Source organism: Orcinus orca, chromosome 16 (genome assembly GCF_937001465.1).
Source record: "Orcinus orca chromosome 16, mOrcOrc1.1, whole genome shotgun sequence".
Lineage (NCBI taxonomy): Eukaryota > Metazoa > Chordata > Mammalia > Artiodactyla > Delphinidae > Orcinus > Orcinus orca.
In genome coordinates, this window is record NC_064574.1 from 4303284 (window position 1) to 4330287 (window position 27004).

The 27004-nt window shown below is 56.9% G+C and overlaps 1 protein-coding gene across 3 annotated transcripts in view; it reads right to left on the reverse strand.

The window, feature by feature from the left end:
- The window catches only part of PHACTR3 (phosphatase and actin regulator 3), a 238599-nt gene that overhangs the window by 77079 nt on the left and 134516 nt on the right, over positions 1-27004 (reverse strand). For all 3 annotated transcript variants that reach the window (XM_049699157.1, XM_004282323.3, XM_033410296.2), the window contains exons 2-5: positions 20835-20996; positions 16730-16807; positions 9415-9597; positions 331-543 (exon numbers count right to left, since the gene is read on the reverse strand). In XM_049699157.1, the coding sequence (XP_049555114.1) occupies positions 331-543; positions 9415-9597; positions 16730-16807; positions 20835-20996 (636 nt within the window). The remainder of the gene's footprint in view (positions 1-330; positions 544-9414; positions 9598-16729; positions 16808-20834; positions 20997-27004) is intronic.

Consider the following 27004-nt stretch of genomic DNA (forward strand, 5'->3'; position numbering starts at 1 on the left):
TGAATGTCCAGAAAGATAAAGCCCCCATCCTGGGGGCTGTGGCTACGCCTCCTGCATCCACCTTCCGGAAGAAACCTTTGAGCGCTGCCCCACGTGTCTGAGGGAGCCCGGGCTGTCTGCCTCTGACAACCAGGGCTCCTCCTGGCTAAGGACCGCCCTCCCCTCTCCAGCTCTGCTCCCCTGGACCCGCCCAGAGCCCCAGAGCACCGCAGAAGCCAAGGGTGAGAACCGGCCCGCAGTGGGAGCCCAGTCAGGACGGGTCGGAGGCATGGATGGATGAACGGAAGGAAAAAGGCAGCAAGGTGGACGGGTGGATGCACGCAGGCCCACCTGTGACACTCCTCGTGGTCCTGGAGCCTGCCTTGGGCGGCGGGGTGGGCAGCAGCGGGGGGCTGGGGAGCTGGCCCACGGATCTCTCCAGGGGTCTGGGAGGACTGTCCAGGGGGTCGGACCCAGCTAAGGCTTGAGGGGGCTCGTCCGTGGAGGGTGGGAGGCTGCCCGCAGCACCTGCTTCTTCATCTCTGGATGCGGACGACATCTTGGCTGGTTCAAAAGCAAAACAGAGAGTTCACACACCACAGCTCCTCTGGCTGGGGTGGGTGTGAAGACAGCGAGGGAGCCTTGGATGGGTGGGCTCGTTATCACGGAGCAGGGTGCAGAGGGGTCACCTCTCACACACATGTCACTCCCCGTGAGTTCTACTATCAACAGAAACATCAGAAGCAGAGAGGAGGGAGCGGGGAGAGAGGGAAATAACTTCAAGGGCGTGGGCGATTCTGTCCCTTTTCCACTCAGTAGGTAGTACTGAAGCTCCCACCTCACCCGGGGCTGCTGGTCACAAACACAGGCTTTGGAATCAGATGTCAGTTGGCCCCTGCACTTACTCTGCGACCTTGGACGAGTTCCTAATCTCCTGTGTCTCCATTTACCCGTGGACGACATCGGACTAACAGCAAGAGTCCCTCACAGGATTGTGAGATTTAATCAAGAAGCGACAATGAGATGTGCGGCTGGCGCACCGCAGACCCTCAGATCCCGCAGTGATTGATTTTACGTGCCCGGGTAACAACAGTCCTGCCCGAGTGAGGGCTGTGAGCTGAGTGGCAGGGGGACAGCAGGGAGCTTCAAATTTGAGGAAGGGTCAGCCCGTCCACAGCCCCCATCCCCTCTCCTCCCAGCTGCTGGCTCAGGCTTCTCCCCCCTCCCGAAGCACTGCTCCCCCCTCCCCTGGCCTGTCCACCCCTGGGCTTTCTCCCAACCCATCAACCTCTCCTTCCCCTTCTCTCTATCTCCAGCTCGAGTTCCACCATCCATCACTCAAGAGCCGTCTCACCAATACCCCCAAGCCCTCTGCCGCCCTTCCTTTGCGTTTAGCTAACTGGGAACACCCCATCTCTGGATGAAGCCTTCATCTGCCAGCTCCTGTCCCTGGGGAGTGCTGTGGGAGACAGACGGCGACACAGAAGCCCCAGTCCTGGCCATCTCAGGACCACCACCCTCAGGGCCTTTGGTTCTGCCCCAGCAGGTGGTCACTCTGCTTCAGACCTTCTCTGTCTCTCTCCTACCTGCAGCTTCTCACGCCCTCCTCCTGTGCGGCCTCACCTCCAGCTTTACAGGGGAAAATGAGCCCATCAGGCCAGGGGCTGGGGGGAGCGGGGGGAGCTCAAACCCAAACCTACCATCCCCGACACAAGAAGAGAGGCAGCCTCCCATCCCCACCTCGGGACCCCAGCCCCCCTGCCCGCTCAGAGCACACACCCCGGGTGCCCCGCCCCACAACGTCTAATTTCATCTTTGCAACCACCTAAGGGGGAAGATCCTAACATCCTCTGGGAACAGCCTGATAGAGCTGGCCCCAAAGTCACCGTGCGGGATTCATCCATCAGCCAGAGAACGCGTCTGGGGCGGGGGGGGGGGGGGGGGGGGGTGGTGGCGGCGGCACTGTCCGTGGTGCTGACCGAGGCAGGCTTGATCACGGCCCTCACAAAGCTTCAGTGAACCTCCAGAAGGGACCACTGCAGGTCCCAGGCATCCCATTGCTTATCACCATTTCTGTCCTTCTGGCGTCCCTGTTGGCAGCTGAATACCTCTCGGGCCAGGCCTTTTCCCTGGGAAGCTCACAGAAATGCAGTCTTTGCCTTAGAAGGGCTGTGGCCCTCCCAAATCCTGATAAGCAAGATCTGGGAAGAGAAACGTCCCCTTCCCACCCGCTGCAGAAGACAGTCAGGTTTGTATCATGAGGTTAGTCTGAGCTGAGAACAGCCACTACAGAAGGCTCCTTACCTTATGCCCTGCTCGGATACCCATGTGAAAACACCATGGTTTTATTTTATTATTGACAATAATGATAAAACTGTCCTCAAAAGTAATATTTGTTCATAGGCGTTTTTTCTAAAGACTCCTAGACTTCAAGACTATTATGTCCCATGAACTGTGACCCGCAACTTCTAAGACTCTACAATTCTGTTTTAGTTAATAAGTTTTGCAAAAATAACATTAAAATAAACATTTTGTGCTTCTAGGTAAAAACTGTTGTGTGTTTTCCTCGCTTAAGCCATAGGTGAGTGTGGAAAGGTCCCTTTTCTCCACGTGGGCACTGGGCCTCCTGGCTGTGTGAATCAGAGCAGGGCAGTGGACCCTGATCCTGGGGAGGCCATGCTCCCGGGCCCTCAGTGGCCAAGCTTGCAGCCGGAAGCACCGGCTGAGGGGCCGGAGTGAGCTTGAGTACTCGGTCCAGGCTTGGTTTCTATCCTCTAGGCATCCAGCATGTTCCCAATGTCATGGTTTCGGGGGAGACAGGTGGCACAGGAATGGCTCACCTGACCTCAAGCTCACCACACCAGTCTCCCCCATCCATCCTTTGCCTCTGTTGTGACTGACTCATTTCCAGAGGAGCGACCTTGGTCTCCACCTCTCTGAGCCTCAGTTTCCTCATCTGTACAAACATCTGTATAAAACAGCCTCTCCTGCCCACTACAAGGGAGGGAGACTTCCATGAGGTCGTGGAGGGGATGTCTGAAGCTATTCAGCACTTTGGACGGTCACGGGCCACACTGCCAGGGATCGAAGCATTATTTTGGAACATGGATGAGTTTTCCTCTCATTCTAGGTCAGGGGTTCTCAACTTTGGCAGTACTGACGTTTGGGGCCAGATAATTCTTTGCCTGTAAAATGTTCAGCAGCAAGCCCTGGGCTCTATCTGCCAGATGCCGGAGTGACAACCAAAACTATCTTCAGACACTGCCCCACGCCCCCTGGAGGGGAGGACACCCGTGGTTGAGAGCCCCTGCTTGAGGCAGACGCTACTTAGACTTCTAAGGGGATGTTCTGTGGTGTCTCTTGGCGAGGGAGGCCTGTGGTGAGACCCACAGCTGTGACATACTCTCCCGGGCGCTGCCATCATGGAAACCCCGACCAGCCAGTTGCTCCCTCTGGGCCTTGGTCTCCCCGCACGGACCTGGGAGTCTGGACAGGGTGGGCGTGTTTGAACTGGGCTCCATGGGTCCCCTTGGGAGGGCTGCCGAGAGAAGGGTTAACAAGGAGACAGCCCTGGGTCAGGGTCCCCACACCCGCTTGGCCAGAGCAGGTCCCCCCGGCTCTGTCTCAGCACAGTCCTGCCATGTCTATCCCTGCACCCTCCCCTGCGGTCCTGGACACCTCGTCCCCTGGTTCCCTCCTGCTGCTCTAGCTGCAGCTGCTCAGCCCCTCTCAGGCTCCCCCTGGGCTGCCCCAGGACCCAGCCCTTGGTCCTCTTCCCCATTAACCCACTCTCTCACCTAATTCTCTCCTCCAGTCCTCTGGCTTCAAATCCATCTCATCTCTGTCAACCCCCTTGACCCTTTCTCGGAGCTCCAGACTCATCCATCATCGGCCACATTGACACCTCCATCTGGAGGTCAAATAGTCAAAATGAATCACGCGCAAACCCATCTCTTGATTTCCCAGGAGAAACCCCTCCCCAGTCCCTCTTCTCTCTCACTCATCCATCCATCCCTCCATCCATCCATCCATCCCACAAGTATCCTTGAACAGTTATGGGGCCCTAGGAGCTGTGGACATGGCACTGACCAAGACAGAGCCCCACCTTCACCAGACTCAGTACACGCTCCCCCCACCCCCCAAGCTGTCCAGCCAGACTGGACACAATGCTCAATCCCTCTCCTGTCCTCTCCATCTCATGCCCACCCCTCGTATCTAATTCACGAATACATCCTGGGCACTCTACTTCCAGAATATTTCTCGGAAATATTGTCCTCCCAGTGTCAGCTGCCCCAGCCTCTGCCTGAACCTCAGCAATGACCTTCAAGCTCCTTCCCTTCCACCCATGGCACCCCAAACCCATTCTCTAAATGAGGGTCAGCAAGCTTTCTCTGTAAAGGGCTTTGGCTTTGCAGGTTATAAGGTCTCTGTTGGTGCAGAAAACTCTGGAAGGGCTGGCGACCCGAACAGCAAACTCCCCTGGCTGTGCACCCAAGTGGACGTGTGGCCACCCCTCACCCTCAGTGCCACCCAGTAGGCCTTTCTCAGATGACAGAAACGCCTCCTTGTCTGCTACAGCGAGCAGCTGACAAGTGGCCGGTGCAACGGGGGAGATAGATTTATTTTCTTTGGTTTTAATTCATTGAAATAGCCACGCAGCTAGTGGACAGGGCAGCTCTGGACTTCTGGGAGTGAGTCAGTGGTCACAGCCCTTCAGCCAGAGAGGTCACAGAGTAAGATGCTAACAGCCCCAGGGAGGTCCCCCCCGCCACTAGCCCAAGATGCAGTGGGTCCCCCACCCTCTGCTCTGAGGGCCCCGGGACCCAACACACCAGGAACTCACCCCAAACACCCTCCTCCGATGTCTCTCCACACTGACCCCCCTCACACCCTGACCTGTCTGAGGGATCCTCGGTCTAGGAAGTCTCAGCGCCTCCTTTGCCAATCTACATCTTTCTGCACATCTCACGCGAGTGTGCAGCTACCACTGTATTAAGTAATCTTCTCAAAACTGAAACGTTAACATCTGTTAAAGTCTCAAGTGTTATATCAAAAAAAATTTTTTTTTTAAATGTACACGCCGACATCAGCTTTGCACGTTCCCCGCATCTGGATCCCTCCATCGGGGCTGTCCCTGTCCAGCCCTGGCCAGCAGAGGGCGCTTCTCACCAACTGAGCTCCCAGCCGAGGCCCTTTTGCCCGGGGCGTGCTGCTGGGTGGTGGGCTTTCTTTATACCCAGTTATCACCCACTGGAGACATTCTGAGACCGAGAGAGACCAGCCTGAGAGGAGGGACCTAGAGGGCTGGGGGGACAGCTGCCGTGGTCAGTTTCACAGAACCCCAGTGACACCTGGCATGTTCTCTGGATCAACCCCCAGCTTTACCACTTATGTGCTCTGTGGCCTCGGGCAAGTGACTTAACCTCTCTGGGCCACTGCTTTCTAATCTAAAAGCAAAAACAAAAAATGGGGCTAAGATATTATAGCACACACAGAACATGCCGAGTGCCACTTTTCCTTTTAATTAGCGCACTGTTGGGCACGCCAGAGCTCAGCCCCTGCACGACAGAAACACTGAACTGTCCCACTTAACATTGAAACAAGGGGTTCTCCTGGGCTTTGTTTAGGGGATGCTCTGTGGCTGACACAGCATGACCCAAACAAAACCAGGAATCACCCCAAACACAAAAGTCCAAAGTCAACCCAAATCACTAAACCCAAACTGAGGATCAAAGAAAACCACGGTCAGAATCTTTGACAGTGTTTCCTTCCTGAGATATCTGCAATCCTTGGCTATAACCCCCATGCCCCCAGCCCTACCCCACGGTTTGGGGCACACAGAAGCAGCAGCCCCAATCCAGGTGTCACCACCTGGCCAAGGAGAGGCATCGCCCCCAGCGCAGCACAGGGGTCGATTCCCAAGACCAGGCTCTTCACCTTCATGGAAGGGATCACAAACTCATACACCCAAGGGCCCAAGCAGGAGCTGAGAGGTGAGCACCCCGCCCCCCCACCCCCCGCAAAGGAGATAACCTCTTCTCAGCTCCCAGAGACCGCAGCTGCGTGGGAACACGGGCCCAGTGGGCGCGGACTTTGATTGTTGAAAAGCAGCTATAGCTGCACGTGTGGATTTTTCATGAATGCTCCCGATTTTTAAGCCTAGGCAGTGTTTGAAGAAATGATTTAAGGTGTCTGAGTTAGATTACAATCCACTCCCTCACTGAAGGGGCTTTGCTCAAGGCCAGTCCTCTCGGTAGAGACCAGGAGCCACAGCCCTGGTCAGTGTTCTTGGTGGAGGATTCCAGGCCTGCAGGGCTGCAAGAGACTCCGGTGGGGGGTGGGGGGGATCCCCCGCTCAATAGCAAAGTGCAGGTGCACCCACATCCCCACCCACACGTGCTTTTAGATGCAGGGCCTCTGTGGGGCATTTGCAGGCAACCCAATACCAGGCTTTAATGCATCACCCTCCCTCCAAGGGCTGCTTTTCCATGACAATGACAAAGTGATGATGAGGATAAAGACAGGACAATCCCTGGGAGCAGCAGCAAACACTTTGAGCGCTTAGTGTGAGTGACGACTGAGCTAAGTGGTTTAATTTTAGCAACCCTGAGAAGTGCAACATTATCTCCATTTATAGTTGATGACTCAGGTTCAGAGAGGTTGAGTGACTTGTCCATGGTCACACAGCTTGGTGAGGCGCCCGGTCACATCTCAAACCCAGGTCAACCTGATGTCGAAGACGTTGCTCTCAATTCCCTAATTCTATACCCTTGGATGAGTTACTTAACCTGGGTACCTCCTTTCCATCATGAGTAAAAGGGGGCAAACAGCATCAATCAATCACCTGGGGGGCCACATGAGCCAATATACATGACAGCGCTTAGAACAGCGTCCTGCACACAAGCGGCCGAGCGTGATGGCCCTTGTTGTCATCAGCATCATGATAAAGGTCAGTAGCTGCTAATACACTGACCACAGCCCAAAGGAATGAATCGGCCCTGCTTTGGAGACTGGACGTGGCCCTGTACTTTTCCATGTTTTTGTCTGCTGTATTTTACTCTAAGTGAAGCCAGGCTTTTAATTTCAATTTATTTATTAAGAAGCTATCACTACCCTGAATGAGAAACCCATACCACTTGCTCTAATTAATGAAAATGAACATTACTCCTAAAACGTTTTCAAGTTGTGTACACGTGCCACCAGATAACATCATCTCTCCCACCCCAGGGGCTCAGGACCTCTGGGGCCAGAGCGAAGGAAGAGGCCCGGTGAGGGGTGGAGCTGCCTCCCATCACCACAGACTACACACTGACCAGAGGCCCAAGGCTTCTCCTACAGTGCAAACCCCACTGTGGCTCCAACCAACCGCCCTCGGGGAAGGGCTGCCCTCGGGGAAGGGCTGCCCTCGGGGAAGGGCTGCCCTCGGGGAAGGGCTGCCCTCGGGGAAGGGCTGCCCTCGGGGAAGGGCTGCCCTCGGGGAAGGGCTGCCCTCGGGGAAGGGCTGCCCTCGGGGAAGGGCTCTCCGGCCCAGCCCTCTCTCTCTCCAGCCTATCCCGGCTCTGACCACATCTACCTACAGCTCTGCCAAAGTCCCGTGGTCTTTCCTACTCCCAGGCCACCCACAGCAACCAAAGTCCAGCCCATGGGCTGTTTGCAAATAAAGCTTGCTGGCACCCAACCATTCCTCTTCCTTTTGCACATCCTCACCTGGCAGAGGTGAGACCTTCCTAGCCACAAAGCCAATGAGATTTACAGCCGGCCCTTTACAGAGAAAGCAGCTGACCCTGTTTCTCAGTCCTTGCAAGGGTCCCTCTGCCCGCCAGGACGCTCTCTCCCTCACTCTCTGGCCGGACAAGTTCTAGTCATCCCTCTACCCCAGCTGGGCTCTCCCAGTCTCCAGAGCCCTGCAGGGACTCAGCCCAGGGGTCACCAGGTTTGCTCACCTGCTCACACCCACCCGGGAGGAGAGACCCAGACACATTATCATCACAACCCCAGACCCAACAGCACGTCTCACCAGGAGAAAAGTCCTTAATGCAGATCTGTGATCTCAACAAACCAACTCTGGTCTCAAGAATCCATCCCCAAATCAAGAGCGTGGACAGAAAGCACCTGAGGTTAGAGGGGGCGCCGACGGGAGCAGAAAGTCTGCCAGGGAGGGGCGCCAGTGGGAGGCGGGGTGCAGCGGCCCGCAGAAGGGAGGCTCCGTGGTCAAGGGCAGCGCTGGGCTGCTAGGACTCCAGGCGGAAGGCGACGCTTCAGCTGGCCGTCAGAATCCCGCCAACAGCTGGCCCGACTGAAGTCAGATGGTGGGGGACACGGGGATACGGCGGTGACAAAAGGGTCTCTGCAGGAGAGGCCAGGACTGTCCCAAGGGCCACAGCCCTTCAGACCCCAAACTCCTATCGTGTCTCCAAGCTGGGGTGAAACTGGAGAGGGACAGCCATCCCCAGGGAGAGTAGGGCATGCCTCTCAACAGGTGCCCATGAAGGCCAGAGGGATGCCGTGGCCGGGGCAGCAGGGGAAAGTGCAGGTGTGAGTGGTGTCTGGGGAAGCGGCAGCGGAGCACAGGTGCCCCCCTCAACCCCCGGCTCTGAAACCAAAGAGCCAGCCAGAGAGGCCCCGGCCAAAGAGGCCCGTGCACACGCCCGAATTTCTCAGCCCAACACCGTGGGGACGCAGGACACGTCGCAGCCGCCACGCCGGGCCTGGCGATGTTTACAGCTGCAGTTCTACGAGGGAGCAGGCCTCCTGCCTGACGGCCAGGTTGCCTAGAAGGTTTCTATGAAAACACTGCTAACAGGTCAGAGCGAGCAGGGGGTAGAGACTTCACAGCACACAGTTTCTGTGGTGGGTTTGTGCTTTTCCTCCTCTCCATCCCTCCCTCACTCCCTCTCTCCTCCCCTTCCCCATACCTGACAACTGCCCTGGTCTATTCAACTGAAATCACAAGAACCACCACCACGGCTCCCACCAAGAATCACTCAACGTGGCAGACGCTGCCCTGGGCTCCTCCCACCCTGCAGATAACCCGACACAGGCCATTCTTTTCTCCATCCTGCCCTACTGCCTTGGGGTAGCTAAGATGCTCCCAGACATCGGCTTCTTTGGAGAGAATTTTCCCGCTCAGAAGTTCGGAGGGAACAAGCAAAGACACCCGGGAGGAGGATGGATGGTAAGGGACCTGTGACCATGTGGAAGCACCTTCATCCACTGCTCTGCCGGACTTGGGAAGATGCTGGAGAAACACGCTCCCGCAAACATTTAAACTCAACCACGTGGTGGAACATGGCAGGGTTCAGAGCCCGGGGCACGGCTGCGCCTCTGAGGACGGTCTTCTACCACGGCTGCTGCCCAGCTCGGGCTGGGGACCTCAGTCGCCACCCAGGCGGATGGCCTCCTGGGAGCAGCTCAAGCCCAGGGTCCAATCAATACCTGCATCGTCTGAAGGGGTGTCCGAGGACAGCGTCTCATCCAGGGAAGCCTGGTCCGTCCCAGTGGCCAAAGGGCTCCCCAGCTGGGCTTCCGCCGAGGTCAGCGGCTCCTGCTTGGGAGTGGAAGGTTCACTCTGTGCAACTCGGGGATCTCCGTCGGGGCTGCACGCCTTGCTCTCAGCGTCTGCAAGGAAATTCAGCTGTCAGCTGAGCCTGACTCCCTTCCTACCTGCTTTCATTCACGCGCGAAGTGACTTCCTGGGAAGTCCGCTATCCCAGGCCTGGTGTGGTGCCCTGCACGCTCTCGCACACCCTGGGGATCCCTTTCCAGAGCCTTCCTAAGGCAGCACCGAGCGTCACAACACCCGCTGGCCTCTGGCCGCACCACTTCCAGCCTGCGCGCTCTTACTTCGACAATGCCCCCACCCATGTCCTCGCCTTTGTGGTGCCCCCGACCCTCGGCCTCTGCCTTGTGGCTTCGGCCAATGGGAAGTGAGCAGGTGTGAAGCAGCAGCGACTTTAAAAGTACCTGCCCATTCCTGCACATCTCTCCTGTACCCGGACCTCCCCCTGAGGACAGGCCCAGCCAGCCTGCTGGGGATGAGAGATGGCGGGGGAGGGGAGCAGAGCCAAGGCGCCCCCATCCTGCCAGCCAAGGCCACCCAGACAGGTGATGACAAGCCCTAACTGCTGCCCATCCCGGAGGTGCTGGGTTGTTACTATCGAGGCTACAAATTACCTTTCACCTCAGCACCCGCCATCCTACCATGAGTCTCCCGTCACACAAATGCTTCTCGTTTACTGGGTCCAGCATTGTGCCAACGGTGTAAAGACGGAGATTAACAAGACAATCCTTACCCCCCAGGTGGCTCAAACTGTGGGCGGCCACACAGCTGGCCACACGTGGCACTGCCAGTCCAACAGAGGCACAGAGAAGGGCTGAGGCGGGAATCAGGGAGTCCTTGGTCTAGGCAGGTGGCCATCTCAGAACGGAGGACACCAGGCTCCTAGTAGGGCTGAAAGGAGGACCCGGCCCTCCCCTTGCTGGGGCTCAGTGGCTGGAGCCTTTGAGGGTCTGGCCTTTGACTGGTTGATCACCTTGGGTCATATCTTAGTGCTGCGGGGCCGGGCGCTCAAGAGCATAACAACTGGTCCAGATCACACAACCAGAGTGGCAGGTCCAGGCAGGGAGGCTCAGCCAGCCGATCGGACTCAGCCTTCGGAGACACAGCTCACAGCCCAGTCCATGCAGCACCCACAAAGCCCCCGGCTCACCCCTAGGCCCCACGGCCAGGTCACCCAGGCCGCCGCAGTGCAGCGTGTCAGCGTAGGCTGCACACGTCCACACGGCTGGGAGGCAGCAGCGTCGGGGAACCAGCCTTGCTTGGAGGCAGCGGGGAGAGGAGAGATTTATTTCAGAGCCGGGGGTCCGTTGCTTAAGTCAGTCCTGGCTCCTCCCTGCTGTCAGGTAGCAGTGTCCCTTCCACTCCTCAAAGTGCCCAGGTGGGACAAAAGGTATAAGGTCACCCTCTCTACCCATCCCACACCACAGCACGTGGGGTTTCTTGTGCCCAGGCAGCAAATGTCTCCAGGCCTCAATTTCCTCTTCTATAAAATGGGGCTAATACTCCTGGCTTCGCAGAGTCAGAGTGAGAATTCAGTGAGTGAACGTCCATAACGCATCTGGCATGAAGCAAACACCACGCATGTGCCTGTCATTACCCTCACTGCTGCTCACAAAGGGGACAAGGAGGACGATGACAAGGGTGATGGTCTGGCCACTCGGCCTGGGCCCCTCGGCCCACGTGGTATCAACAGGGCCCTCCCCACGCCCAGGACTCAGGCCAGGCCTGTGACGTGACCCTGCAGGGGACGTGCACTTGTAACCACTGTTCACCATCTACCGTCTGCTGCACGCCCCCTAGCAGGGAGGGCAGAACGGCAAGAGTCTAGAGACTTGGGTCTCAGAAGATGCCATCTATGCAGCCATGTCACCTGGCCTGGGGGGTGGGTCTAGACCAGGGACCGGCTACCCTTCCCCAGAAAGAAGCGGATGGCCAGTATTTGTATTTTAGACTTTCTGGGCCACATGCCACAAATCCATGCTCCATATTCATCTTTGTTGTTTATTTTTTACAAAAGTCCTTTAAGTTTAAAACCATTCTTAGCTCAAGGGGGCTTTAAGAAAACAGACCTTGGGCCAGATCTGACCAGCAGCCAACCAACCTCCACCCAGGAGAAGACCAAGACACAAGCCAAGAGAAGTCACCCAGTGGACACAGTGAGAGGTCACCAAGCTCAAAACTACAGCTTCCTGGACCCTCTCTCATGACTGGTTTACTCATACTTGAAACACAGCTGTGACAGTCTCTGCTACCAGCTTACTTGGCCGCTGGTGACAGAGGTGACAGCCAGCACTGACTGAGGCTGTGCACAGCTAGAGACACAGCACGGCACTCTGCTGGCACCATCTCACCTGAATGTCACAGCTCCCCGCCCACCCTTTACAGATGGTGACACCGAATCTTAGGAGCGGCGGGTCATTTGCTGCCGGTGACGATCCCCGTTGTTAATAATAACGGCATCTCCATCGTCATCAATGAAATGGTCAGAACACTGAAACTGCGAGACCCGAAGGTCCCCACCCTCCACCCGGGCTCAGCAAAGGCTGCACCCGGACGCACAGCCCCGGGATTCCTCCACCTACTTTTACGTCTTAGCGGACTTGCAGGACTTTTCTGGGCTGTGCTCAGAGCTCCGGCTCATAATCATGTTCAGTGAAAAGTCACAGTTCTCAAAATAGCCTGGGCGGCAGGGTCGTTGCTAAGCAATGCTGGCAGGCAGGGCGGGGGGAGCTGTGGGCAGCTGGTCCCCTGCTCCTCTCACTATACTGTGGGCGCTCCCTCCCGGCCAGGCGCTTCCGAAGGCGGCAGAGGGGAGCCGGGGCCGGAGGCTGGGTTATACGCGGAGCAGCCACGCTGAGAGGGGACATGCCCCAAGCAAACACGCACCCCGCACGCACACGCCTTCATGCACACGCACGCACACACCTGTATGCACACGTACCCCGCACGCAAACGCCTGCACGCACGTGCACGCACACACACACAGCTCCTGGCGCTCCTGCCACACAGAAGCCAGACAGACTTGACGCGTCACTGCCAACTGCCCCGAGGACAGGGACCTCGTGTCTTTCAGGTCACGGAACACAGCACCGCGGTAACAGCCACCTCCTCCTTATATCCAGTGATAGAGAATGAAAGTCCTTAAACTATTAAGGCAAAGCCAAGCAGACACATTGAGGAGGATGGAGTAACGTCACCCAGGGCACACACGGCGTCTGGACAGAGAAATGGGCCAGCTCCTGTCCTCACTCATCGTATGTGGGCCAGGGACCTGGTGCAGGGGCTGGGACACCAGCCTGGCCTCGCCTGTCACAGATGTGTCGCTGGTCAAAGCTGTGAAGATGGAGTGAGAGGGAAAGGTCAGCTCCCGGTCCCTCATGCAGACCTGGCCGCATCTCACACAACTCCTAACCGTACTAGCAGGGTCCTTCCTCGATCCGGCAGATTCCCAGACCTTCAGGAACCAAGGATAGGTCAGAGGGGTTCAGAAAACGCATGTGTTCACAGTATCACAAAATAACAACCCCCCCGGAGAGCGGGGAGGGCAAACCCATGCCCTGGACACAGGCTCAACTCCGGGACGTGCAGGCTCTCCTGCAGGCCCGTCCACAGCCGGCTCACGCAGCCGGCTCCTGACCGCTTTGTGGGCAGACTCCAGGGGGCTGACCCAGGGGCGTGTCCATGTGCACGCGTGTGCACACCTGTGCAGGGCAGAGGACCTTCCTGGGTTTGGCCTGGCCTAGGACGTTCAAGTGTGAGTTCCTGAGGCTGCTAAGAACTGCAGGCAGCTCTGGGAGGGTCTGTGGCCCCAGCCTGTGGGGGGCCTCTCTGGGCCCCTCGGTCAGTGTCGGAGGCTCGCTCAGCCCCCCAGGTGCCCCCTGGGTGTGAAGTCCAGGCTCAGTGCGGGGTAGGGGGCAGCCAACCACAGGGGGGCGCTCCTGGCTACGAAGCCGGCCAGCCGAGCTGGGCGCAGGTGGTGGCGATGAGGATGATTCCTGAATTCAAGCCGGGGGCCATCTCTGAAGGGGGAGGGGGCGGTTCAACTCCCGGGGCCACGGATCAACCCAGCAGGAGCCCTGCTGTCCCACCTCCAGGACAAATTCGGGACCGACAGAGGCTGACCTAGAGCTCGACTTCACCCCAGTGAGAAAAGGCATTTTCTCAGCAAGTGCAGGACAGAAACAATCGCTCCAAGAGGTATGCACCCCAGGAGCCTGTCGGCAAACACTCTCACATCTCCCCTTACCCCTGTGCGTCCATTAGAGGTAATACAGTTAAGAGTTTAAGGGAGATGAGTGGGTGGTGAGCCCACACCCCTGCCCCCTCCCCCAGACCCGGTCCCTTCCCAGGGGCAACGCCTGCTCCCTGCTTCTAACACGCACCCCCCAGCGGGAGCCCCGCAGGCTCACTGCAGACTCAGCCCACCTGTCCCGTGGCTGCCCGGGGTGCCACGGCCACAGGGGTGCCTGTCACCCAGCCGCCTGCTGGGGAGTCGAATTCTCTCCATTCCGTCCATGCTGCAGGGAGAGGCAGGAGGACGCAAGACCCTGTCAGACAGCCCCCGCTTTCTCACCTCCCCTAACCCGCACCCACCTTCTCTTTCCTCCTCCTCGGGGTGCCTGCTCCTTCCCCCACGGGGTCCTGCGCGGGCTGCTCCACTGGGCTGGAAGACGCTCCCCAGCCTCCCATCGCTCTCTGCTTCTCAGCCTTGGGGCACCAACGTTGGAAGCAGCTGGGCTTATAAACTCCGGACGCCTAGGCCCCACCCCCAGCACCTCTGATTGAAGAGCTCTCCAGGTGACCCTAATTGTAGCAAGTTCTGAGAAGCAGCCTGTTGACTCCTGCTATTAGACCCACTCCACCATCACCTCCCCCCAGCCCCGGACCAGGTCAGGGGCCCAACTCACGTTCTTCAGGTGCTACGTGCTTTCCTTCACCATACTCAGCTCAGCTGTGATTTTGTATTGATTTGTGGGATTCTCTAATGTTTGTTCCCCACGGGACTGTGAGTTCTGGGAGAAAGGTATTTTGCTCACCTGTATCCTCAGCAGCTAACACAGACCCTGGCCCATAGCAGATGCTCAGTAAAATGGTGTGGCGTCAGTTAACGAGCGCATTGTCAATTCTTGAGCAAAGAGACTGTGTTTCAGGCCCCTCCATTTCCTGGTCCACAATCACTTGGCCAGAGAGAAAGAGTGATCTAAAGTCAGGGTTGGCAAACTACACCCTGGGGGCCACATCTAGCCCACCGTCTGTTCCACAGAGCCCCGAGCTACGAAGGGATTCTACCTCTTTAAATGGCTGAAAAAGAAAAATAATACTCGATAGCACATGGAAGTTATATGAAATTCAAATTTCAATGTCCCTAAATAAAGTGTTACCAGCACCCAGCCAAACCCACAACTTTGTGTAGTGTCTGGGGCTGCTTGTGCCTGATGACAGCAGGGGTAAGTATGGACCTCACAGCCTAAAATAATCTACTGTCTGACTCTCTCCAGAAAAGGCTCGCTGACCCCAATCTAAAGCAGTACTGCAGGTGGGCCGGCGTGAGATCTCCCCGCCAAACACGGAAGCCAGGAGAGCCGGCCCCTGAGCGCGTCAGCCACGGGCTCACCCCATCAACTCGGCGGCCGGCTCTCGGTACTGAGGCCCCCAGACAAAATCGTTTTACAAAGATTCAGAATTTAGGAAAGGAAAAACCGCCCTTCTCCTGGAAGGTTTTCCCTTTAATGATTCACCTATCACTTTATCTTTGACGGAAATCAAATCCATGTTTTCCTTCATCAGTGATAATATTTTTAAAAACAGATGATAAACAGACCTTCATATTGTTTTCATTTTCCCTCCTCCCGCCCCAAGAGTTAAGGTAAGTTTTGTTGGCAACATATTCAAAATGCCAGAGTTCGGAGCTTTTTGGTTCCATCCAAATTCACACAGTCCAGATCTCCATCTCGGCGAAGACATTTTCCGAAATCTCAGTCAGCCTGGAGCGTCTAACATCCGAACGTCACAGGACTTGATACCAAGTTTTTTTTACAGACAAAGTTTGATTATTAGCACTAAGCAATTTCCCACGTATGCTTCCCATGAAACCAGCATCATCACCAAAGTACTTTTCCCTTTGCATCTAAAGAAGAGGAATGACCACAAGGGCCCTACCAGACGCGGAGCACGTTATAAATCCGGATTCACGGACTCCATGGGCTCCCTTTCTACTTCCTGATACCTGGGCCAAATGACAAAGACACCAATAATATTTTAAGGCTAAAAGGGAGACAGGAATGCCATTTATTCACGTGAGCCTCACAGAATTGGCTCTGTGAGGCCAGGTTCTTTCAATCAGGAGGCAAGAGCTTGGTCCAGCTCCAGAGAGACCTGCAGGCAGCAGTGAGGTTGTCTGAGACCCCACCACCCCTGCCAAGCTTTAGGGTCTCAGAGAACTGGAAAGCATGAAAGTTTAGCGTCAGGACCCAAGTCCTGTGCCTCACGCCATCACCAAGGGAGGAAGATGGGCGAACCCAAGAATCCTTAAATTAATTGTGTGAGTGATAAAACCTGGTGCTTCTGAAAGATGCAAACAAGGGCGGCTTCGCAGACACCACGGTGACGAAGGTTTCTGGACCAGAGTCTGAACAGCATCCGGGCCCTCCGGCTGCGTGACACAGGGCAGCTACCTCCCAGGCCCTCCCATTGCTCACCTGGAGACCGGGTGATAACACCACACCCAGTCACAAGGATGCTGTGAGGACAAAAGGTTGAAGGCGGGTAGAACGCCCAGCAGAGCACCCAGCATATAATCGATCCTTAATAAACGGTAGCTGTAACACTAGGTGGTCATGGGGAACAAATAACTCACCCGAATCCAGGATTAAACTCTGAATATGAAAAAACAAAAAACCAGGACTAGCCACTAGCTTCACCCACACCCAGCTGGGGCGGGAAGCCACCCCTCATCCCCAGGGCAGGTGGCTGCACTCAGCTCCACGCCCCATGAGCAGCTGACTCTTAGACTCACCGATGGGTCCTCAGAGGCCCGGGGGCTGAGCCGTGGGTCCTCACTGGACCCACGGAGGCCTCATTCAGGTCCAGGAGCCACAGCTGGACACCGGACTCCTCTGACTTCCACGCCACCCTGATGGGCTTGCTGGACCCCCGTGAGACCCCCAGCCCGGCCCGGGGTGGCCCACTTACCCTGCTCCATCATCTCCAGGAGCCCCTTCTTGATGAGGTCCTCCCGACCTTGCCTGCTGGCCATCTTCTTCTCCAAGGCTGCACACACAACACAGACATCCAGGTGAGTCATGGGCAGAGCGCCGCAGGGCCCCGCCCGAGCCCGGCCAGCGCCACCTCCAGCGTAGGAAGACAGCAGAGAGGCAGCAGGTGACCGTGGGTTAGGGGCCCCCAGGTGGGGCTGTGGTTCAGGAACCCGAGCTCCCCCCTAAGCAATGTGCTGAGCAGGGCAGAAGGGAGGTACCGTGAGCACTGTTTAAGGCAGTGGCTTGCGTGGCTCATCTGAGAAGCGATGCCCCGTGTACCACCCTCTCTAGGCTCCCATCCCCACCCTCCGCCGACTACGCCTTCATTTTCCAGCCCAAGACCTTGTCCCCCAAATACCCTGGGGTGCTTTTCTGCGGTTCTGTTTTCACCTGCTAAATACATCCCGACCGCCCTTTTGTCTGTTCACAGACCAGTCTTCTGTCCCACCAGAGGCTCCTCCGATGAGCCCCAGGTTCATGCTTTCAAAGAATGTGCCAGTAGGGACTTCCCTTAAGAATCCGCCTGCCAAGGCAGGGGACACGGGTTCGATCCCTGGTCCGGGAAGATCCCACATGCCGCGGAGCAACTAAGCCCGTGCGCCACAACTACTGAGCCTGCGCTCTAGAGCCCACGAGCCACAACCACTGAAGCCCACATGCCACAACTACTGAAGCCCGACGCCTAGAGCCCGTGCTCCACAGCAAGAGAAGCTGCCGCAACGAGAAGCCCGCGTACCGCGATAAAGAGTAGCCCCCGCGCGCTGCAACTAAAGAAAGCCCATGTGCAGACAACGGAGACCCAATGCAGCCAATAAATAAATAATGTTCCTTTAAAATAAAAAGAAAGAAAGAAATAGTAGCTTTAAAAAAAAAAAATGTGCCAATCGAACAGGAAGGAGGCGGCCGGGCCCCGATCCCCCTCCACCGAGCCCAACGTGCGGAACGAACCTCGTCAATTCCTCCTTTGGAACAGCCCTTCAGCCCCCTCATCCCAGGGCAAACCCTCCAGCGACTGGCCCCCTGCCCCTGCCTCTCCCCTCCCAGGGGCCGGTCTCACTCTGCTCTCCTTCTTCTCCCTAACTGTCCAGAAAACAATTTGCCTGCAGTAGAATCCAATTTCCAAACACGAACCCATGACACCCCTCAGACCCTCTCTTTAAAAGATACGGACAAAGTACCGGCTATAAGCCTGGATCACAAAGGGCCCTGGGTCACCCACATGTATGAATGCCCTGCCCCACGTGGGAACGAAACAGCCGCTCGAGTAGCAGAGCTTAAAGTCTAGTGGCCAATGACAAACAGGCAATGACCATGAAGTTATTTATCAAAAAATATTTACTGAGCACCTACTGTGTGCCGGGCACAGGGGAGCAAGACAGGCATGGACTCTGCCTGAGAGCCAGAGCTTTGGGACAGATGACAAACATCTGGGCGAGTGGCATCAACCAGAACCAGAGGGCATGGGGGCAGGGCGTCTGGGGAAACGCAGCTGCTTCCCTGAGGGTGTTTACGCTGAGGGATGAATACAGAAAACCCAAACATACCGGGAAAAGGACAACTGGGGGCAAAGGGAACATAATTTCCTTTCTGAGTCCAATTTCCAATCCAATTTCCAGGTGCCAGCAGTGTGGATAAAACTGAGAAACGGAACTCTGGCTTTGGGAGGTGCCGCCCAGTCCAAAAACAAGAGGCGAGCAGGACGAGGGTGAAGGTCTCCAGGACGGAGGGACCGCGCTGTGACCAGTGCTGGTGGCAGCCTTGGTAGCACCCTGCTTAGATGCACTGACTTGTAGTCCTCCCAATGACCTGAAGAGGCAGTTGCCAGGGGCTGCTGTCTGCAACTCAGGACACCTGTCCCCACGGCCCAAGCCCCCCTCCCCTCCTCCCAGAGCAGGTACGGGCTCAGATGCCACTTCCCAGACTTCAGGCTTCCGAGAGCCACCGTCATGGTGTCACCGGTCCCCACTCTGCCCAAACCACTGTCTGCATTGTTTTGTTTTTTTTTTCCTCTCTCTAAATCATCTTTATTTTTACTTCATCTCATCCTCACCAAGGATGCCTGTGAAGACGGGGATTGGATAGGCTGAAATAAATAACATCCCACACTCTGGGGGGAAAGAACGGTTTAGCATAAATAAATGAAATGCAGCGCTATCTGCAGAATTCCAAATGCCTGATAAAGGGCCCAACGGGGATGCCTGCCTGAAGGCAGGGATGCTGCAGGTCTTAACCTGGAGACCCTCAGTCCCCCGGCAGGGCCCGCACAGCATCCTGAAAAACTCACAGGTTGCTCCCCGCAGCCCAGTGCCAAGTGGGCCAGGGACACAGGGTCCCGAGAGCACGCAGCTCACCCTCCAACCCCACGGCCCAGAGAGCATCAGGGGCTCCCCAAGGTCACAGAGGTCACCCTGCTCTGGCCCCCTAAGCCTTTCACTGATGCCCGGGTGAGGCTTCCCCAGCTCGGTGCGTTTGCACAGCTGTTCCCCCGGCTGCGATGCTCTTCCCTGCTTCCCTCCAGGGGACCGATTACGTCTCAGCTCAGTGTCACCTCCTCACCTGGACCTTCTCAGGCCACTCAGCCCAGGGCAACGCCCACCCCCCCCTCCTCCTCAGCCCCGCCAAGGTCGTGACTGTCACACGTGCTTGTCTGTCGCCTGGCCCCCCAGTTGGCGGAAAGCTCTAAGCGGGCAGGGTCTGGGTCTCCCTGTCTACTCTGTGCCTGGCACACAGGAGCCACACAAGGTTCATCGACGTTTGTTCTGCTTTCATCCTTGACGAGGAGAATCTGTCCATCAACTTCTTGGGTAGTTAAAAAAATAAGTTTGTAAATTGCATAAAAAGTGTGGGTGGAAGCACCCCCTGCTGCTGTTAGGAGCCCCCCCTGCCCCCCGCCCCACTGGCTTTGCCTCTGCCATCCCCTGAGCCCGGGAGTCTGCACCACTTCAAGGCTGGGACCACAGGGACCGCCAGAGGCAACAGCCCAAGACGGGCACTTAGCAGGCGGGTCCCCGAGGCCCAGGACTAACTCCACACAAGCAGCTCCCTCGCTGACTGTTTCCAGCAGCAGCTAACAGGCCTGTGGGAGCCGAGATGCTGTCTCCCCTGGGGTCTGCTTCTCAGGGCACCGACCTCCGCTTCACCGAGGGCACCCCATCGCCCAGGAACCAGACCCGAGCCCGGCTGCCAGGGCTCCAACCCCAAGCCCACAACCTGCTGCTGCCTGGCCCTGGGAGCGGCTGCCCATCTGATCCCGCTTCCCGTTCCTGACATGGGCAGGAGCGCTGTGATACGGGGGCTTCTGAGCACTTCGTTGTTAGAAACGTGCTGTGTCGCTTTGACTCATGGCCAGTTGTGTTGTCGTCACCACGTGCATCCCCTGGGTCAGTCTCGTGGCCAGAGCTCCTGGCTTGGAGTTCGAGGGGGCGGGGGCAGCGGTCCAGCCTCTCGTAACCCAGCTTCCCACAGAGCTGAAGGTGAGTGAGGGGAGCTCTGGGGTCCTTTAGTGGGAGGGCATCCGGACGGGGCTGCCCAGGTAGGAGCTGCCTCTTCAGGAGGAGCTTAGGAGCTGGCGAGCGTCGGTATCGAGGCCAAACTGAGGCCCCGACCCTCTGAGTGAATCCCCCAGGGGGCTCTTGGGGACAGTGGGACCCAGGCCCCAGGGTTGTCAAAGTGAGGGTCCAGGTGCAGGAGGGCTGGGTGCTCCCCACTCCGGTGTGGTCAGGAAGGAGAGATGGTTACGAGCCAGGCCTCAGCTCCAGCCTGGCCTTGCACTGACCTTGAGTCTGCATTTTTAACTAGGTCGAGGGTGACGTGTGTGCCCCTTAGGGTCTGGGCGTGAGTGGGCTTCGGGTGGGACCTGGAGCTGCCTCCCCGCCCCCGCCCCCACCAGGGACCTGGAAGGACCGGTGGAGAGAGGGGACCCGCAGGAGGTTGAACAGCTCCTGGCCGTCACAGGCCACAGAGCACAGCCTGCCCCTCCCAACACCAGCCACAGAAAGCGCGGTGACGGTGACGCCAGGCCCCCTCTCCCTGGTGCTCACCAGACGTTGTCTGCTTCAATTTTTCATTTTTCTTTTTCCTCCATTTCCAGGGTTTGAAGATTCTGCCCAGGGTGGCCAGTTTGCTGTTTCTCCTCACGGGGGGAGTTCGAATCCCTGAGAGCAGATATTCAGAGCGCACTGCGGGGGTTTGGTCCATCTCATCTGGAAGGCGAAAACCCAGCGAGGCGGTCAGTGATGACCAAGCCCACACGACAGCCTGGGGGGCCCGAGGTGACTCCCCTCCTCCCTGGGGCCACCAGTGATCCTCCAAAGCCTGGGGCTCAAGAGGGTGGGCCAGGCGATGGAGACGGGGCTTGTTCCATCATGTAGCAGCCCACGTTCAGTTGGGTTAATTCACCTCCTGCTGCCTGTGAGAAGGGGCAGAGTTTATCCAGAACCAAGAAGCCCTAGAGACACCCAAAGATGCAGGAACAGCAGGGCTGTAGAGAGCGAGGACCAGGCCAGGGGAGGCCACCAGCAGTCGGAGGGGCCAGGACCTGGGATGGGCGGTCATCAAAAGACCCAGCCCAACGCCCCATGGGACGTGCGTCCCAGGGACAGGCAGCCCCAGCCGGCAGCCTCCAGAGCAACCCCTGACGTTTGACTTCCAGAGGGCTGTGCCCGTCAGCAGCCCAAGCCACTCAGCCCCTCTGAGCCTCAGTTTCCACATCTGGAAAATGAAGCTTATCATCATCCCTGATGCCTAGGGTTGAGAGGAAAATTCTGTGTGACCATACGGTGGCCATGACGTCTGGAAACAGGTAGACACACATAATACACAGTTTATCGATAGCATGTTACGATCCACGTGAAGTAATATTATCTGTGTTTTGAAACTGTCTACCCATTCTGCCTAACATGCCGTGCCAGCACGGGTGGCTCTCAGTAGACATTTTCATAATCATTTATATTGTGTAAGTAATACGATAATTACTATGGAGCAAAAGTTAGTCACTACTTGTTCTGGGCCGAGTGCTAACATATTTTACCCCCATAGTAAATCTAGGAGGTGGAGCCTGTTATTATATCCATTTTACAAATGGGTGCACTGGGGCTCGGAGCCACAAGCCATTCTGTTAGCTGCCAGAGCGAGGGGATGATGGCCTCGGGCGGCCTGACTCCAGAGGCCCCTCTCGTATCTCTAAGCTGCTTCTAGGGTGACGATATAACTTTATCACCCAAAGCAGGACACACATGGATGGAACACAACAGGAGGCGTAAACCAACACCGTCCAAACGAAGCCAACCACTCTCTCCAGCTGTTTTTTTTCCGTGCAGCATGCAGGATCTTACTTCCCCAACCAGGGATCGAACCCACGACCCCTGCAGTGGAAGCGCAGAGTCTTAACCACTGGACCGCCAGGGAAGCCCCTGTCTACAGCTGTTATTTAATTGAGTGTTAAGTGTACACCAGAGGCTGGGTCCGCAGGGGGTCCACAAAGAAACCTCGTGTGGACAGACAGCCCAGGGGTCTCGTTGGAGGACTTCTCTCTGCGGACTTAGCAAACCAGCCAGGCTCCTAAGCCCATGACATTTTCCACCTTGGGTTCAGCTGTAAGCCCAGTGCCTGGCGCCTAGTAGGGGCCCAGGAAGTTCGGGTGGGGAAGTCAGTGAGCCAGGGCAAGGTCACGACCCCCAGCGCCGCACTCCAGGCGTGCAGGATGCAGATGGTCCTCCTCTCCTCAAGAGTCAGTTCACTGCGTGTTATCATCCTCTCCTTTCCTTCCTCCGCCCACGGATGCCAGATGGGAGTGGAACCGCCGGTGCCATGTGGCCCCAGAAAAGCTGACTGTCCTGGAGGCATTTTTGGCACAAAGGAGAAAGAAACGGCCTGGTCTCCCCAAGCTTCCAGGCTGGTTTGAAGATAAAGACGAAGATCCCCAGAGATACACACGTAGATGAGGAAGAACTGTCATCGCTTTATTTATATCTCATCTCACTCCACAAAGGATGGGCAGCCATTATCAGAAACACATGCCCAACAAGACAAATGAGTGTCCGAGGAAATCCAGAGGAAGGGGAGTCTGGACAGAGCCACCGCATCAGGGGTTAGAGACACCACGTGTGGCTCTGAGCTTCCTGGCAGCCAAAGCAAAAAGGAGCAGCACATAGAATAAACTACAAATCAGACCCCAAACCTCACTCCATCTGCCCCCTGTATCACTGTGACTTTAGTCCAGGCCACCAGCATCTCTACCCCAGATGCTCACACAAGCCTTCTAACTGGTGTCCCCGTGAACCCCTATAAATGTAAGTCTGATCGTATCGCTTTCCTGCTTACTCCCTGTGGCCTCCCTTCTCATTTAGGACAAAATTGCCAAGGCTGTAAAGGTCTCGGAAATCTGCTCCCAAGCCCCGCCCACCTCACCCCTGCCCACTAGCCCCCTGTTCCATTTCATCAGCAGCATTATTGTGCATTAGCATCTATGGCATGTTATGGAAACCAGAATGTCGTAACTGTTAGGATGCAGCTACCAGAAGCAGGGATCCGGGCTCACACCCTGGCTCTGTCATTCACTACCTGGGGCTGAAGTGTTGACACCACTGTCCTCCCTGCATTTTCACCTTTACCCCGGCCTTGCTGGGGGAATAGGGGGTACAGGGGATTTCCCAAGTCCTTACCTGGGGGCTCACCATGTGGCTTGCTTGAACCAATGGGAGGTGGGCAGAAGGGACATTGTGGCCCCCTCCTCAACACCCCTTCCCCCCTCCCTCCACATCACTATTTTATTTATTTATTTATTTATTTATTTATTTATTTATTGCAGTACGCGGGGCTCTCACTGTTGTGGCCTCTCCCGTTGCGGAGCACAGGCTCCGGACGCGCAGGCTCAGCGGCCATGGCTCACGGGCCCAGCCGCTCCGCAGCATGTGGGATCTTCCCGGACCGGGGCACGAACCCGCGTCCCCCGCATCGGCAGGCGGACTCTCAACCACTGCGCCACCAGGGACGCCCCCACCATCACTATTTTAATACATTGCCTCCCTGCTCCCTCCCCACAGTGGCTGGAGCAGGTACTGTGGTTCCCAGCTCACTTCTGGCACACCTGGGTCCTCACCGCACAGCCTGGGGCACAGGCGGGGCATGCCGACCACTGAACAGACTGCACACCACTCTCCCCTTGAGAATTCATTCACTCATCCATTCACTCATTCATTCATCTATTCAACAAAAACTTATTGACACCAGCCATGTGCCGGAATTGCACCAGGAGGAGAATGTGCAGAGGTGAACAGAAAGAATCCCTGCCTCTGTGGGGCTTCTAGTGGCCAGCGGGAGACGGACAACGGGAGGGGGGACGTTAAGAAACCAAGCCTGCTCGCCCCATAGTTAGTTCCCTGCTGCCTTCCTCTCCTTATCTTCCCCATCACATTCATCACCTGGTGTGTGTGTGTATGTCTGCGTGCGCACACACAGACACGCACACACACAGACCCACACGCAGATGCACGGTTATTTGTTTGCCTTTGCTCAGTCACCTCCCTAATTTGAGAGCAGGGTCTGCCTTTGATGGTTGGTTTGCAGCTGAATCCCTGGTGCCCAGAACACGTAAGATAGGAACCCATGTGGTGAAGGAGATCCTTCCAGACATGAGGACGGATGGACAGAACCCAGCATCTGCTCAGGGAGCCGGGGGAGACGCGGGGGCTGACTGGCAACGGAGGGTTATGAAAGGCTGCTCTGAGCGCGTTACTGGAGCAGAAGCCTGGGTGAAAGGGAGCCAGCAGTGTAGATGGGAGCAGGGGCAGGGAAGAGGGTCCCAGGCAGAGGAAGAGCGAGGTCGAGGGCTTGGAGGAAGAGCGCAGGGTATGAGGGCCATCGATGCAGCTGCGGAGGCACGCAGGGGCTTGCACCTGATTCAGAATTCAGCAGGAGCGACTGGGTCTCTTCAGCTCAAACGACCTGATCTGTTCATCTACCAAATATCCAATGTGCGCGACCAGGAAGACACCTTAGTCTGAGCGACTCCCCAGGGGCCTGCTGTCACTGGGGGAGCAAAGGTGGGGACAGGCTCCAGAGGTCTGAAGCCTGCACCTCCAGCGCCCTCTCCCCCCGCCTGGACCCAGGGCCAGGCAGGGTGAGGGCTCCCGAGGGCCGTCACTCATAACCCAAGGCCAGCAATTTCAGAAGAGATGTTCCGTCCAGTGAAGGAATCACTTACAAGCCACCCAAGGGCATGAATGGGTCACCGACGGTGTGCATGGGGGTCCGAGGGAGCAGAGGGGGGGCGGGCCCTCCTGGGTACCGTGTGGCCCACTCACACTGGAGGGTGGGAGTGAATGTGGGCAGGTGCGTGTCTAGCAGAGAGCTAGACATATGCACTAGCAGAGAGCTAGTGCATATGTGCATGCGTGTGCCTATATGGGAGGGCGTGCGTGCACCTGTACGTGTGCGTCACACAGAGAGAAGGGAGGGTGGGGGACCGCCACCACCCTCTATCCCCAGCCCTTGAATTCACTCAGCGTCCCTGGAGTTGCCCGGGAACCTCCTTCCCACATCAGGGAGGATTCCCAGATCCAACACATCAGCAGACCCCTGCAGCCTCTGAATAGCATGCGGTGCTAAGCTCCAGGGGCGCCTCTGCCACCTGTGAAGCATTAGCAGTTAATTAATGACAAATGTTTCCCCGCATCTGCTGGGAAAGTACAACGTGCGGCTGCAGGGCAGGCAGGAGGCCGTCCAGGCTCCCAAACGATGGATGGGCCAGGCGCCCCGCCCTGGGGCTGAAGGCGTGGCTCCAGCCCCTCCCATCTCTGGTCCCTTCCACAACTCCAGCCCTCTCCCGGTCCCCTCTGAGGTTAACGGCAGTCAGGGCCCTCGTCCCCCAGGACCCACTGCCACCACGCCATCAACGGATCCCACAGACCTACAAGTCAGGCACTTCTAGAACCAGGCAGTGAAGGACACCAATGCCATGGCTGAGGGCACTGAGCTTACGGACTAACTTCCATGCCTGGCTCAGGGCCAACTCCTTTCTTCCTAATATCCCCTTCCGTCCTAGCTCTGATCACCCTCAGATATCATCCTGGGATCTGTTATTTATTGTTATCGTCTATCTTTCCCACTGGAACCAACGTTAAGCTTTATGATAACAGGAACTGTGGCCACCTTGCTCGTCATGGGTCCCTGGCATCTTTACTGGCACCTGGCACCCAGGAAGTGCTCTAATAAACACCTGCGCGACCTGTGAATCTGAGAGGCAGAGCTGCCAGGGCCGGAGCCAGGATGTGGTCCCCGTCCACCTGACTCCACAGTCCTCGCCTTAGGGATGTCTGGCATTTCTGCTTCGTCATCTTCTATCCCCTGACCCGGCTCTGTCTCCTTCCACTTCACCAGGTCACCTTCCCCAAAACACAGTGGAAAGGAAGCTCCGCTCCCCGATTACCAGGTGCCACGTGCTGAGCGGCTCGCCTCACAGGGAAGACAGGCACCATCCGTATCAGACAATATTCGAACAGGACCTTTTGCTTGTCTCATTCATTCACTCACAAATTCATTCATCAAGCATCCGCTGAGGCCTGCTGGGTGCCAGGGCTGCTCTGAGTCTGAGACAGCGCAGTGAACGCACACTGACACGCTGTCTTGCTCTGCGTGAAGCTCGCCTGCTTACAGTGAGACGCCTTCAGAACGTGATGCGAGCTATGGAAGTGGGGATGTGGGTCAACGGAGCGTGGCCTCTATTTCTTCGGTGAGTCCTTCCCTGCCCCCAAAGAATCCATCTGGCAATACGTAGCGACCAGCTTCTTTCAACAAAGCACGGTGCCAGGTATGAGGTAGAAGAAAGAGGTGCTGGACACCCCCCTGCCCTAGTGGGCCCACTGACCACGGAGAAAATCAAGGTGCACGGAATCACCAGGAGGAACCAGGATGGAGGATTACAACCGCAGGGGAAGTAACTCTTCTTGCCTGGAGCGGGCGGACTCGGAGAAGGCTACCGCGGGTGGGGGTGATTTTGGAGTTGGGCCTTGGAGGTTGACTAGGAATTGAATAAAAGGTGCAAACCCATAAAAGCGTGATCGTACATGGTGTTTGGAAGATAATGGTAAAGCAGCGGAGCGAGATCTGACACCGCCAGTCAGAGGTTCAGAGCCCCGGAAAATCTCCACGTATAAAACGGGGATCCACAGAGGGATACCAGCTTCCCACGGTGCCAGCTAACGACCAACAC